The sequence below is a fragment of the Mastomys coucha genome, unplaced genomic scaffold (genome assembly GCF_008632895.1).
Source record: "Mastomys coucha isolate ucsf_1 unplaced genomic scaffold, UCSF_Mcou_1 pScaffold22, whole genome shotgun sequence".
In the NCBI taxonomy this organism is placed as follows: Eukaryota; Metazoa; Chordata; class Mammalia; order Rodentia; family Muridae; genus Mastomys; species Mastomys coucha.
Window position 1 is genome coordinate 65,226,520 of NW_022196905.1, and position 15,842 is coordinate 65,242,361.

The 15,842-nt window shown below is 40.7% G+C and overlaps 1 protein-coding gene and 1 pseudogene across 4 annotated transcripts in view; one reads left to right on the top strand and one right to left on the bottom strand.

Annotated features, from left to right (window-relative positions):
* The window catches only part of Corin (corin, serine peptidase), a 211,355-nt gene that overhangs the window by 117,348 nt on the left and 78,165 nt on the right, over positions 1-15,842 (bottom strand). For all 4 annotated transcript variants that reach the window (XM_031342604.1, XM_031342603.1, XM_031342602.1 and 1 more), the window contains exon 5: positions 13,439-13,623. In XM_031342604.1, the coding sequence (XP_031198464.1) occupies positions 13,439-13,623 (185 nt within the window). The remainder of the gene's footprint in view (positions 1-13,438; positions 13,624-15,842) is intronic.
* On the top strand, positions 2,438-2,907 carry LOC116071182 (annotated as a pseudogene).

The following is a 15,842-nucleotide window of genomic DNA, read 5'->3' on the forward strand; positions in this document are numbered from 1 at the left end:
GTCTGTGTGTCTGGGGAGGACAGGTTCCTGTCTGTGTGTCTGGGGAGGACAGGTTTCTGTCTGTGTGTCTGGGGAGGGCAGGTTCACTAAAATCAAACAGTCCTTGGAACTGGGCTCTAATGATCTGTTGCTTTTTTGTCTGAGTTCATTTCTATTTCTTCACTCCTATAGAATTTTATTTGGACTCAATATCTAGTTAACACTCAGAATTAATAATCTCTGAAACAACACCATATAGAAAAATATAGATTATTGCTTTTAAAATAGTTCTTTGTTATGAGAACTAAGTATCAATAATTTCTTTTTTATTAACTTATCAGAGTAATTTTGATTTAAGTATATGTAAATATTTGTAAATAGTTATCATGCTTAAATGTGAGGTTAGTCAGGAATTAATATAAAATTTGATATCTGTCTTGTTTGGTGGGTTTTTGTTTTTAAAGAACAGGTTTGTGGGTTTGGAGGGGTGGCTCAGAGGATGAGAGTGCTCACTGTTCTTCCAGAGGTCCTGAGTTCAGTTCCCAGCACCCATCCTGGGCAGCTCACAACTGTGTGTAGCTCCACCTCCAGGACATCTAAGCCCCTATGGTCTTGACTTCCTAATTTCAGCCCCTTGTCCAGAGTGCGGCAAACAAGCATGAGTGAGGAGAGCTACCCTCCCGTTTCATTTCAGAAAGCTCTGTACTACTTCAAGCAAAGCAGACTTGGCAGGGAATAGAAAGCTAATCGCAAACAATCTATACACAAGAGTGACTGAGCCCAGAGGGAACAGGGAGCTCCCAGCCTCAACAGGAAAGAGTTCTGATTGGCCTTGCTTTTCCAGCCTGCGTATGTGCACAGCAAAGGCAGAATGAGACTGTGGTTCTCACAGAACTATCACGATCCAATGTGTGCAGGTTCTCTGCTCCATGGGTCAAAACATTGTCAGAGACCAGACGGCTTTAGAAAATAAGTTTCAATACAGAGCAAGATCAAATTCTAACCCCAGAGAAGTTAATCTAGAAGTTTCTCTCTAGAAGTTGTTGCTGTTTGTTTGGCTTGGTTTGGCTTTCATGAGACAGGACATTCTATGTAAATATAGCTGGCTTTACACTCCTCCATGAGCCCCCTGAGTGCTGGGATTTTAGGCATGCACGGCTGGCTTGGAAGTTCTTCGGAAGAACTGACCCATGGATAAAATAACAAGAACTGTTACTTGCACAGTATTTTCCCCCACCTTCCCTTCACCTAGAATACTCTGTGTTACAGCCTTACAGACAGGTGCTGGCAGGTACAGAGAAATATATGTAGATATAGATTATATATACATATGTGTAGGTACATATACATACACATATGCATACACATACATATACATTAGTATGGGAAAATGGAACGGACTAGCTGGAACCTAGAGTGTAAAAATTCAAGTCTTGAGTGAGAAGACAGAGAAGTGACAGGATCTGAGGATAAAGGGCGGGGCATCTGCAGTGCAGGGCCACAGAAGGCAGTTCAAACTGAGCTCTATGTGACTGTCACTTCTCAGATTGTGTCACATAGCAGTCTGATGGAGGACTCTTGTGTTTGTGTCATCTGAGTGCTGAATGAGATAGGTAGAGTTTAGAAGTTTTAGAGTTCAGGAGGGGAATGTGAATGTTTCAAGGATTCCCTTTTGCTGCCCTTTGGAGAATCTGAGTAGATCAGGCTAGCTTTAAACTCTTTCCAGGGATTATAAGGTAATGGTAAGGAAGAGAAGCAATACAGGTAAGAGTGTTTCTTGTTATTTTAGACATGGGTCAATTCTTACCAAGAACTTTCAAGCTGGCTGAAGTGGTGCATGCTTAGAATCAATCAAGGCCAGCCTGATCTACATTCTGACTCTTACCTAAACTCCAGGAGCACAGGAAGACAGCAAGGGAGCTGATAAAGGACAAGAAGGGTACCTCAGCATGGACCGGGATGATTGGCTCAGGCAGTGGCTGTGGACTTAGCGGACAATCACTGGTTGGTTCACACATGTATTTTGACAGACAAATTCCATAAACTTTGCTGAAGGTAGTATGAAGTTAGACTTCACTGAAGTTGGTGTGGGATAAAAGGAGGTTCAAGAATAACCCAGCTTTAGGTCTGGAATGACAAGACTAAAGTTATTATTTATTCAGATGGGGAAATAAGGGATGAGAGAAGAGAAAAAGGCAATCAGGCTGGCTAGTACATATCTTACAAGACTTGAAATTCAAATGGCAAGGAAATGAAGGGAGAGTTTGTAAGTCTGTATGTCTCTGTGTCTGTGTGTGTGTGTGTGTACCTGTGTTAGAAAGAGAATGTGTATAATATGTATGTGTGTGTGAGAAAAAGAATGTGTATGTATTGTTCATGTACACGTGTGTGTGCCTAGGAAAACATATATAGAGGTGGGAAAAGGCAAATGGAGCACCAGGGAGTGGATGTGTCTACCATGGAGTTAAAGGACCAGGAACCTCTGGCAATTCTGGAGATTCAAGAGCATTGGCAGAATGAGAACCACAAAGAGACAGCTAGCTCAGTGCTCCCCAGTGCCAACTGCCAGCTACCAAGACTCTCTGGTCTCTTGCACTGAAATCCTGAAGAAGAAAGGCCAGGAACTGATTGAAAACATCAGTGAATGCAGGCAGAAGGACTATGCACTTATGACCAACTTCAGGGACAGCCTCAAGATGAAGGTTGACACAGAAGTAGGAGGAGAGGATGTACCAGATGTGCAGCCACCACAGCAAAATCATTCAGGAAAGACTACAAGCATGTACCCAGAAAATGGCAAAAATCAGCCATCTGCAAATGGAGCTCAGACAAGTCTGCCAAACTGTGGAAACTGTGTAAAGGGGCCTATGTGTCCAGTCTGAGGTTCCCACTCCCAAAGAACAGAATTACAAAGATGATGAATGCTGATTTCTGCTAAGAGGCTTCTGTCTTAACTCCTTCTCACCAGCCGAGGGAACAGAGGCTATTGTTGGAGCCATGCTGATATTGTTTTCATAGTTCTGTAACCCAAAACAAAAGCCACCAATGATCACTGTGCTAATTACCAAAGTGTAACAAGGTTAGCCCCTGACATAGGCCCCACCTTAGCAAATTCTCCTAACCCTAACGACTGTAGAGTCAATTAAATGTTTTGATTTAAAGGGGGGGGGACACCTATAAGCACATAAGTCTACGGTTTGGAAGAAAGATGTTGTAGAGGCCCATCTTTGAACCTGGGTACCTTTGAACTTTGAGTAGCATTTAAAGCCATGAGCCTGAACTCAGTAACCAGAAGGGGATGGGCCTACGGACTGAGCCTGCTTCCCACTGTTGAGAAGTGAGAGAAATGAAGAGAAAACAGCAAAGGAGAAAGAAACTAAGCAGAGAGAAAGAGAGAGCCTTCTCTTTGAGGCAAGAGCAGAGTTCACAACTGAGAAGAATGTAATTCAAGAGTGAAGGAATGGACTGTGGTGTGGAGCCTTAGAGACAATCACAGGGAAATTCTTCTTGGAAGCAAAGATGGAAGACCTGAACTTAGGAAAGTGGGATAAAATGAGCTTTTGTTGTCAGTACTCGTGTATCTGTAAGCATGTATGAGAATTCCCAGGAGAAACATAAAAGCCTTGAGAAAAGAAGGTTGGAAAAATGCAATCCTGTAGAATAGAGATGATTAAGGTGTCAGGAGAGGCAGAGGAAGGAGTCTAGCATGTAGCCAGAGGGCTGTAATGTGGATCACATCAGAAAAAAATGTTCTAGAATCTAACAGCAGACAGAATGCTACAGCCAGAGAAGCATCGGGGACTGTGGCCTCCCACGCGGGATGAAGTAGCACTTCCTACTTCCGTTTTCAGGGTCTCCTGTCTCTTCTGAGTAGTCCTTGAGGACAGTTTCAAATCCCCTCAGTTTCACAGACTGTAGAGAAGATGTGCCCGGCTAAAGCCCAGATTGGTAGGCTGTGTACTATTTAATACTTTCCCATTTAAAACAGTGCCAGCTGCCTCATACAATACCCTGGTGGAATTATTTACTTCTTTTCTGTCCTGTTTTACAGCCTCAGGTCTCATGTATAAAAGGCAAAGACTCTACCACCAAGCCATCCACGTCCAATAAGCTACTTTGACCATTTCTCTTTCACTGAATAGCATCTGCCCCACATCAACCTACTCTGATTCATGTCTCCCTCAGATATGCCATTTGAAACCAACTTCTTGTATAAGGTCTGAGTCTATGCTTAAATATTTATCTCTTCACTGGCCTGTGAAGTCATGAGAAATAGGCATGTTTTCATTCCTTTCCCAACTGGAATAAAGTTCGTGGCACAAAGAGTGTGTCTACCGAACTGAAACATTTACATATGCAAAATGCACCATGGCTTCCAAAGTCCTCTGAAATACATCACCTCTGGTGGTTCTACTGTCAAGTCTGGTTATTTGTGTCATGAAGTTGGAGAGATAGATGTTTGAGTGGACTTGACCTTCTCCAAGTCCCAACAGAAGCAAAATCATCTAGGCTCGCTTGTAAGTCATTGATGCTAAGTAAAGCTCTTATAAGAGGTATCGTCTCTGTATAGAAAGGGTGGTTAGACCATTTAAAACTTTCCAAGTAATTTAAAGTTGTAAGTGTAAGAAAATTTGAGGTTCTGGGAAAACATCATTTTATCTAAAGCTGACCATCGTAATGAAAAGTGCCTGGTCAGCTTTTAATAGTTGCATGGCACTGCCTATAATCACTGTCAAAACAATGATTCTAAGAATCTCAAAGAAAGAGTACGGCATAATCTCTCTGAAATGAACCTGCAATTCAATAGAAATTGAGAGTGGGTGTTTTACCAAGGTCCAGCAACTACAATTAGGGAGTCCGGTACTATGAAGTGGTTGCTATCAGCAACGAGAGCTGGACAAAGCAAACACAATACTAGGAAAAAGAGGAGGGAGACGGAAGAACAAATAGCCGAAGCTCTTTCATGGCAGGGCATCTCTTTAGACTCACAGAAATACCATTTAAAAACTGCTTTCCATATATGATTACAACCAAGGTAAAGGAAAGGATTAGTTGGAACCCTCGCAATGATTGATGGGCCTTGACCTTTAGCACCCTCCTGAGTTCTCACAACCCAGCTATGGAAACACACACAAATGTTTATTTTTAAAGCTCTCAAGAACAGTTCCCACAGCATTATCACTTCAGCACGATATTTACTTTGCAGGGCCCGGCAACAGAGAGGATAAGACAACCATGAGCCGTGTATGAGAACAAATTGTCCCAGGAATTATGACTGATTTAAGGGCAGCTAAAAGGAGATGAATCGACTTCCCAGAACCATGTGTGGGGAAAGGCAGTCTTTACAGGTTGTAGGCTTTGGCTCAATGTAGTCTGGGGAGACATTTGAGAGTTCTTGTGAGAACTGGGCTGTAGTGAGTAGCATTCAAGGATTACTAATTGACTTCCCGGGATGGTAGGATGTGCTATTTGGGGGAAGCTGGAGCAGGCAGGTTGGGGGGTGCAGGGGCTGGATTTAAAATAACCCCAGAATGATCTCTCACCCTCAATTTCTTAATTTGTAAAATGAAGATGAAAATACCTCGGGGACTTACTTGAGGCGAAAGGAGCTGAGACAGCTGTGAAAGCGCTCTGGTAAAAAAGAATGAGGCTCCAAACATAAAGGGAAAATACTGTTTCTACGGGCCAATTATTTCACAAGCTAGGGGGCGAGACGAAGGCAAGAGTTGGCTTTTACTCATATGCATGTCTGAGGCTAAGCAGGAACCTAACAGGAGCCCTAGTTCGCAGTGTCTGTTGCCTGCATGAGAATACCTGTTTCCTCCCTCTTTGCCAGGAAGGACCCCTTTCCAGCCAAACAGTCATTCCTCAGCCATGGAAGTCGCTCCATGGTACTCTCCTGCCATTTATCCTACGTCTCTGTAGTTTCTGCAGGGCAGCATTTACATGTGTCATTGATGCTCCTCTCTTTCTTTTCACGTATATATTTGTTGTACTCTATGTTCAATATCCTTCAAAAGTCATGAAATAAGATTTGATGATGGAGGTGGTAGAGGTGGTGAAGGTGGAGATGGTCATGGGGAAGATGATGGTGGTGGTGGTAGTGATGATGAGAGAGGTGGTTGTTGTTGTTGATTATGTTGTGGTGGTGGGGGCAGTGTTGATAATGGTGGCGGTGATGGTGGTTATGGTGAAGGTGGTGGTGATAGTGGCAGAGGTGGTGGAGATGGTAGTAGAAGTAGTGCTAGTGCAGACAGTGGTGGTGATGGTGGTGGTGATGGTGGTGGTGATGGTGGTGGAGGTCATAGTGGTAGTCATGATGATTATTGTGATTGTGAGGATGATGGAACTTGAGAAAGAAGTTTAAAACTTAAACCTCTGTCAGGGTTTCTTAAATTCAACATCACTAACATTTTGAACCACACAACATTCTAAAATAGGAACAGTATTTTGTTTATTGAGGGATGTTTATCAGAATGTCTGGTCTCAGTAAAGGACTCAATTAGTGATTCAACTTCATTTCTACTCAGGTGTAACAACTAAAAATATTGGAAAATCACCTACATTTAAGTGCAGCATTGCTGGGCTGGAGAGGTGGCTCAGCAGTTAGGAGAACTGACTGCTCTTCCTAGAGGACCTGGGTTTAATTCTCAGCACCCACATGGGAGCTCACAACTGTCTGCAACTCCAGTTCCTGGGCGTCTGACACCCTCATACAGACATACATGCAGGCAGAACACCAATGCACATAAAATGAAAATAAATAAATCATTTTTAAAAGAAGCACACTGCATGGACATAAATTACTACTATGCTCACTGATCGTATTTTTCAGAGACCCTAGGGTAATATTCAGAATACAACAGGCACTTAGTTTACTCAATGAAAAAAAAAAGCCATGAGCGAAAGACTGCAGTGTGTAATCTGTAAAGTGATCTTATTTGACTGTACTCTATAATAAATGCTTTTATACTTGATATACAATATATTATTACCACATAAATCATTTTCAGTAGGTATATAGGTATGCTAGAAATTACATTCTTATATATACATGAAGATCATATGTATTAGTAGCTTCTCCTAGAGCATAAGAATTATAAATATATTTGAGATTAGCCTATTGTTCCATCAAGAATGAGGCAAAAGATAAAATCTAGGAAAGTATTTTATCAAAAGATGACATTTCAGAAAAAAGTTTAGAAAAAAAGTTACATAAAAAATAAGTCCAACTAAAAGCCTACAAAGATTCTGGGACTCTGATTACTTAAGAAAATATTCCTCTAGTGAACACATGGCTCTAATTATAACTGTTTCACTATTTTGCCCAAAACCATCAATCTTTTCATAGATTAGAAGTGCTAGAATACTTCCTGATGGCGTTCAACTGATATTCCCAGTGACATCTCAGGATGACTTAATGAAGAATGGATATTGATATGTGTGTGTGTGTGTGTGTGTGTGTGTGTGTGTGTGTGTGTGTGTGTGTGTGATTTTGACTTTCAAAACCTGCTACTCTTTGCCTGGATGTACTCTGACTATTAGAACACCCAGGGAGTCTGACTTGGAGGCTCTCCATATGTATTCTTGAATCCATGTCAATTATGATATTTTCAAAATGATCACTAATAAACACACTAAGTGTATTTAACCAACCAACCATGAAAAAATGTAGATGAAACAAGGAAGTCTTGAGGACACTTCTAGATCTACTTGCTCATCTTTCCAGAGCATGTATGTGTGTGGGGTGTGTGTGTGTATGTTCACAGGGAGGCTGGGATCAGGAATTAATGGGGGATCTCTTACTAAAACAATGTATCCATTCAAAGAAATGAGATAGATTTCTACTTCTGGCCACAGCATCTCCATCAAAAACAAACAGAAAAGGCAGATAAAATTTAAGAAACTTCTGTTTAAAAGCAGCTGAGAGCTGAGGAGATAATTAGGTCATGAGCAGTGAAAATCTCAGATAGAAGTGACTACAGAGCAAAGGTCCACGTTCTGACGAGAGGCTATGATGCTGAAGGAGAGCAGGAAGGAGACCATGGGACGGTATGAAGAGTGGAGAAAGGAAGGAGAGATGTAGTTAAAAATACAATCTCAAAAATGAACAAGAAAAAAATCCACATTCTGTATATACTTCCCCCTCATAGAATATTCCAGTGCTCACCACACTGCTTCAACTGAGAACCTGGATATGGGGCCACAGAGTCCCAAAAGATATCTGAGTTTCCCAACCCTATGGGAATGAAGTGGTTGATAATGGGTGGCTGAACAGCAAGAAGTAGGCCTGTTTACTGATAGCTGGGAGAACGGCTCCTTATGATACTTACCACAAAAATAAGTAGAAATTATAGCAACTATGTTGTGCTGAGAATAAAAGTAACTGAACTCAGGCCTGTCCCAGGACCTGAGGAATACAGCAACTCCCTGAGTCTCCAGCTGAGATCCCCTGGAGAAATGTACCTCAGAACAGACACAAACCAGAATTACATGGAGTCTTCTAAAATCATCCCAGTTTACCATTAAATTAAGTGACCTACCTCCACCCTTTGTTCCTCTACTTTAAGAAATGTCTCATGGGCTAAAGAGATGGTGCAGTGGTTAAGAGCACTGATTGCTCTTCCAGAGATCCTGAGTTCAATTCCCAGCAACCACATGGCAGCTCACAACCATCTGCAAAGGGGTCTGATGCCCTCTTCTGGTGTGTCTGAAGAGAGCAATGGTGAATACATAAAATAAATAAATCTTAAAAAAAACAAAACAAAAAAACAAACAAACAAAAAAAACCCAGAAATGTCTTGTAGCCCTGACCTTTCAAGACAATCAAGCTATTGCTTTATCTACAAAATGTTTTAGAGGACTGCCCTACTCAAGGGCATGCTCTTACCAGGAAGAGCCCCATCTGACCGAGGCGAAGGTGAAAAACTTGACTATTTTGGGCTGAGCATGGGCGGATGCTGACTCAGGCCAATTACCTTCCAGTGTTCCCCCCCATATGACTGAGGCTTTAATGGGACTGGATCGTATTCCAAATCTTCCCTGTCGCCGAAAGCTTAGTTCTTTCCTCTCTACAACAAAGAAGCTGAATCCCAACTCAGTGTATCTCAGACTTCCTCTTAGCGGCCATTTCTAGAGAATCCAACTTGGGATAGTTGGTCTTAGGAAGAGTCCAGGAAATGGGATGATAAGACAGATATTGGCCTGGAAAATTCAGGGGAGAACGAACATAAATATGTCATCATTAGTGACAATACAGATAGGTAACCTGGTGTCACAGAACGATCCAGTTGTTACAACCATCAGAGGTGAATTTAGGGTAATATAAGTTATGCAAAGGAATGAGCTAAATAGAATAGAGTAACTCACCAAGTGTTCTAATGTATAGAAAAAAAAATAGTTACTCTAAGACAAATAGGTCAAATAGGGTTTTTGTGTTGGGGAGGGGGTGCAAATGTGGATATCTTCATAAATGTTCTTTTGCTGCGAAGAGACACCATGACTATGTGAAATCTTGTATGGGAAAGCATTGAATTGCCTATAGTTTCAGAGGTTTAGTCCATTATCAGCATGGCAGGAAGCATTGCCACACACAGGCAGACATGGTGCTGGAGAAGGAGCTGACAGTTCTACATCCAGATCCACAGACAGCAGAAAGAGAGAGTGCTATTAGGCTTGGGATTCTGAAACCCCAAAGCCCACAACCCATGGCACACTTCCTCCAACGAGGCTATACCTCTGTCAAGTAATGCCATTCCCTAGTGACCAAGTATTCAAGTACATGAGCCTATGGGCACCATTCTTGCTTAAAGCATCACAGTGGGTGTATGCACTTGTGAGTGCTCATGGCTGTGGATGCCTGCAGTTGATGTTAGGAATCATCCTCATTACTCTCCTGTCTTGGAAAATGAAGCAGGGTCTCTCAATCAAACACAGAGCTTGACTGCATAGTAAATCTCCTGAGCCAGCTTGCTCTGCATATCCCCTGTCTTGGCCTTTTCTGAATAGAATAAAAGGCAGGCTCCACTCCCACTGGAGATTTACTTGGGTTTTGGGTCTGGGGATGCAAACTCTGGTCCTCACTCTCCATTATTGAATGGCAAGAGCTTAACCACTGAACCGTCTCTTCAGCCCTGAAGAGCTTTTAGTAAGTATCAATACATTGAAAAAAGGTAGTTTAAAATTAAAGACAATCCTAACATTAAAAACAGTCCCAGTTGGTGTTATTGTCCACTTGGCCAAAGCTAGAGTTATCAGGAAAGAGGAACTTTGGTTGAGAAAATACCTCCATCACATTGTCTTATAGACAAGACTGTGCATTTTTCGACTGATGATTGATGTGGGAAAGCCAAGCTCACCATGGGTAGTACCATGGCAAGTGGTCCTGGGTTGTATAAGAAAGCAGGTTGAACAAGCCTTGGGGAGACAGCCAGTAAACAACATTCCTCCATGGTCTCTACTTCAACTCCAGCCTCTAGATTCTTCCTTGAGTTCCTGCCCTGACTTCCCTCATGATGAACTACAGCCTGCAAATTGAAATAAAACCATTCCTACTGAGTTGGGTTTGGTCATGGTATTTATTTATAAAAAGCAATAGAGACCAAATGAAGATGAAAACCAAACAGCCTCACTAATAGTTTTAAAAGAAGCCTTTATACTGTAGTAATGGACCCCATAAAGCTAATGCCTAAGTACAAGAACTTAGAGTGTCCTGTACCAGAGAAAGCTAAGTACATAAGCAAAACAGGTTTTTGTCTGATTGGTTGGTTGGTTAGTTGGTTGGTTGGTTGGTTGGTTGGCTTTTTGTTTGTTTGTTTGTTTGGTCATTTGGTTATTTGTTTGTTTGGTTGGTTATTTGGTTAGTTGGTCATTTGGTTGGTGGTTGGTTGGTTGGTTGGTTGGCTGGTTATTTGGTTAGTTGGTCATTTCCTTCTTTGTTTGTTTGTTTGTTTGTTTGGTTGGTTGGTTGGTTGGTTGGTTATTTTTTTAGTTGGTCATTTGTTTGTTTGTTTGGTTGGTTAGTTGCTTGGTTGGTTGGTTGGTTTTTGACCAGAGAGTTTCTAGCTGAGAAGAAGGGAATGGTGGTAGAGAATGTTGAGAACTGAGAGACAAATATTTGGAAAATCCTCTCACCTTTGAGATCTCAGATAATTAAATCCAAAAATTAGAGAGAAGGAAATAATACAAATATAACTATAAATTAAGGAAATATAAAAGCATCATGCAATAGAAAAATGTAATAAGACAGAAAAATATTTGTTAGAAAAAATCAAATATAATCAGTAAGTCTCTAGTAAGCCTTACCAAAAAAGTATCACCGTTATCTAAATGAAAACTGAGTTATTACCATTTAGCCCAATAGGAGGAAGATAAAAGATCATCTTAACAGAGATTAAAGATTGTGTAAAATACAAAATCACTTATAATAAAAATTTGTATTATAGCCAGGCAGTGGTGGTGCACACCTTTAATCCTAGCACTTGGGAGGCAGAGGCAGGAGGATTTCTAAGTTCGAGGCCAGCCTGGTCTACAGAGTGAGTTCCAGGATAGCCAGGGCTACACAGAGAAACCCTGTCTCGAAAAAAAATTATATCATATAGAACAAGTATATTGTTTGTATATATTTGGGAACATACAACACACACATATATATAGTTGTGTTTTATATATACTGTGATATATATCACTGGAGAGCTGGAGAGAAGAAAGAGAAAGGGGAAAATAATGTAAAGATATTTTGATTTTAAAACATTTTAGAATAAAAATAATGACCCTAACCTAGAACTGCCTGGGAAAAAGAAAAGGAACTGTCTGGATAAGACTGGTCTGCGGCCTTGTCTGCGATATGCTTTCTAAATTTCAAGTTGATGTAGGAGGAACCATTCCACAGTGGGCAGGGCTATATAGAAAAGGTAACATGGCAAGCCTGAGGGAGCAAACTGATAAACAGCATCTTCCATGGCCTTTATTCCAGTTCCTGCTTTCAAATTTGACTTCCCTCAGTGAGGGACTGTGCATTAATCAGCATGCTCTAGAGTCACAGAACTTACAGAATGATCTCTCTCTCTCTCTCTCATACTCAGTGGATCATTTTAAAATTAAGACACAAAGTTGGGTGGACAGGGAAACAAGTGGATCTGAAAAGAGTTGGAAGAGGGAAAGTAAATATAATCAGATTACATCATATAACAATTTCAAATAATTAATAAAAATAATAAGGTATAAGATAGAGAAAACTCTTTTCTGTTCCATGTTGGAACATTTACACAATAAATACCATACATTTACACAATAAATCACATCTGTACAGCTCAGCTGTGCATCATCATAAAATTGCCAAATACGTGAGATAATTTAAAGAGATGAGAGATTTGATTTGCCTCAGAGTTTCAGAGATTTTGGTCCATAATTACCCATATCACTTTGGGACTGTTTGAAGGTAAAACATCATGGCCAAGGCACGTGGTAGATGTGGCTACTCACTTCATGGTGGCTGGGAAGCAGAGAGAAATAGAAGAAAGGGACCAGGGTCCCAATACTCAGTTAGGAGGCTAGACCCCAATGACTTAATTTCATTCTCCTGTGCTCCACCTCTTCAAGGTTTCAGAAACTCTCAACAGTTGCTACAGGCCAGTAGAGAAGCCTTTAGGAAACGAGACTTGGAGCAACATTTCAGACCAAAACAATGATGAGGTATATCCATGCCGCACATGAAACTGTAAATTAATGAGACTACTGGGAAACAAACAAATACTCATACAACAGAAATGACAATGAAGCAGTTATACATTTTTTTAAAAGTATGGTCAAATTCCTCAGGGAAAGATAATGTGAAATCATAGGGAGATGCCTTAATTCTCTCACCAGAATTGCAAAAATAAGACAGAACAAAAATGCCAACATCAGGAGGGTAAGGGAAGAAAATGACCTTTCACACCTTACACTGGGAGTATAAGTCCATATGAGTCTAGAGAACTATTTTGCAGAATAAGTTCACAACTTATGTTCAACCAAAGACATGCACAAATATAATAACAACCTTGTTCTTCATAATAACTATACATAATTCAATGTCTATCAATAACAGATATACTGTAGTATAATTGAATATTAGAGCACTCATTCAATGTGAAGAAATGGAACCTGCAACGAACGCAATGCATTGCTCAAGCATAATGTTAAGCAAATGCAAGAAGATACAAAAATGTCACACATTATTTAATTATATTTACATGAAGTTCAATAACAAGAAAAACTACCTAAGGTGATAGAGTTCTTTGCAAAGGTGAGCTGATTAAGAGGATTATTGCAGGCATGTCTATATTATTAATATCCTGCTTCTTAATCTGGAGTTTCCTTGATTTTTAAAGCATAGTAGACTATATACCTATTTGTGTAGATATCCCCAACTGGGTAGTATAACAGAATACCACCTTTAAAAGGGAACACAGACACTTACATTGCTTTCCATGTTCCTGCTGCAGTGAGAAGCAGATCTTGCTGACATTGCTGTTATTCTCAGTGTGGTCTCTAAACTGAGAGCATCTGAGGGAATCTGGCCAGGAGGAGTTCACCATTCCCAGGATAGATTCGCACCCTTCTTTTGCAGCCTCACAGAAAGCTCTACAGGGTAGAAGGCCACGCCTAAGTACAAACAAAAAGGTGGGGGTAGAGGATTAGTGTCATAATAGAACAATTCCCAAGACAATAATATTAAAGGTAGCCACCATCAAGTTAATATAGACTCTTAACTCGTATTTCCCTATGTCCTATCAGCAACCTAAACTTCTGTATTTGGTCCTATGACAGTTTCAGCCAACCAATTATAAAGATTCTGAAAATAATAAGCTAGTTCCACAACAGATCATGTAGTCATTGCTTGTAGAACAGTCTACCCCCAGATGATTGTTCTTAACCTTTTTGTATTAAAATATACTGATTGACCAAATGAAAGAAAGAAAGAAAGAAAGAAAGAAAGAAAGAAAGAAAGAAAGAAAGAAAGAGAGAAAGAAAGAAGAAAAATGAAGGCCCCCTATTAGAAAGAGCAAAAATAGGTCAAAAGGCATGCTGCTCTAACTTTGTATCTTTCCTTTGAGATATCCAACTATCTCTCAAATAGAGAAAGCCATTCTTTATTCTCCCTGGCCTTCATGAAAACCTCATACAGACAAGTGGCAACTCAAAATCTTGTGTTCTTAAGAAAGAAAGAAAGAAAGAAAGAAAGAAAGAAAGAAAGAAAGAAAGAAAGAAAGAAAGAAGTCTTATCAGCCTTCTGTTTTGTATTCCACAAAGTAAAAAATGTGAGTCACCATCTGTTCATAGTAAAAGCAGTGATGCCCCTGGCACTTGTCCTCATCCTCTTTGGATGTAACCAAACAGTCCCAGGTCCCTGGTTTGCTCTGGGGATTTTAGCCCATGTGACAACAATGTCAAGGCCGTGGACAGATCTCCTCTCAAAGCCACATGGCTTTCTCTGGCGCACGGCTATAGGTCACATCTTTTATCCTTGTCAGTCTCCACCAAAGGCATTTCAAAGGACTTGCAGAAAACAGGAAATGTTTTCTGAAATAGAAACTTTGTCTGAGTCCCATCAAAACAACTCTTTCAAATGTTGATGTTACAGAATTGTACAGTATTGGATCTGTCATAAACATTTTCTGGGAAGGACAGGCCCATTAAGATCCTGGAGCAGACTCAAGTGTCACACACATCTTACTGCCAGCTTCACAGTAGCAAAGGAGGAAGAGAAAATAGGTGCATGAGCTTCCAGGCCTTCACCTACATCTCTTCTAACCATGCCTAGTCAAGTATTATAAATGGACTTGCCAAACACCTTGATCAAACCAGCTTGGGTACTGTACACCATTTCTTCCAGAGATATGGAAACGTGATGTGACCTGCCATCTAGCGGGTTATACTGGACAAGATCCTTGAGAGCCTTCAAGGAGAGATCCTTATATATAAGAAATTCTCAACACTTAACATTCTGTGGTAGTGATGGGGTCATACTCGGGGCACTGCCCATGCTGCTAATGCTAGATTTCCCATTCCCTGTCATTATTTTGAGACAAGTTCTCACTAAGTTGCCTATGCTGGCCTTGAACTAACAGACCTTGAACTTGTAATCAGCCTGCCAAGCAGCTGAGATTACACACCTGTATCACCAGGCAGGCATCCCTCGACAATGACAATCTAATAAAAATAATTTTCTTTTTATCATTAAAATCTGAACTTAAAACTTGGTGATGGTGACAATACACCTTTAATCCTAGCCTTCGGGAGGCAGAGGAAGCAGAGGCAGGCAAATCTCTGTGAGTTCAAGGCCAGCCTGGTCTACGCAGAGAGTTCCAGGACAGCCAGGGCTATAGAGAGAAACCCTGTCTCAAACAACAACAACAACAACAAACAAAAAAAAAAAGCTGTACTAAAATTATCTTATAAAATAATCGGCTTAAAATCAACAAACCTGGGTTCATAGGAGCTCACAGAGCCTGAACCGACATTCAGGGAGCCTGCACAAGTCTAACCTAGGCCCTCTGCCTATATGTTATAATTGTATAGCTTGTGTGGATTTTTTGGAACTCCTAGCAGAAGGAGAGGGAGCTGTTTCTAATTTTTTTTTTTTTTTGCCTGCTTTTGTGACCCTTGTCCTCCTACTGAGTTGCCTCATCTAGCCTTAATATGAGAGGAGATACCTAGTCTTATTGAAACTTGGTATGCCATGTTTGTTTGATATTTCAATGAAGCCTGCTCCTTTCTAAAGGTATACAGTAGATGGATAGGAAGGGGACAAAGGGGAAGGCCTGGGAGGATAGAAAGGAGGGTAAACTGTGATCTGGATGTAATATATGAAAGAATAAATT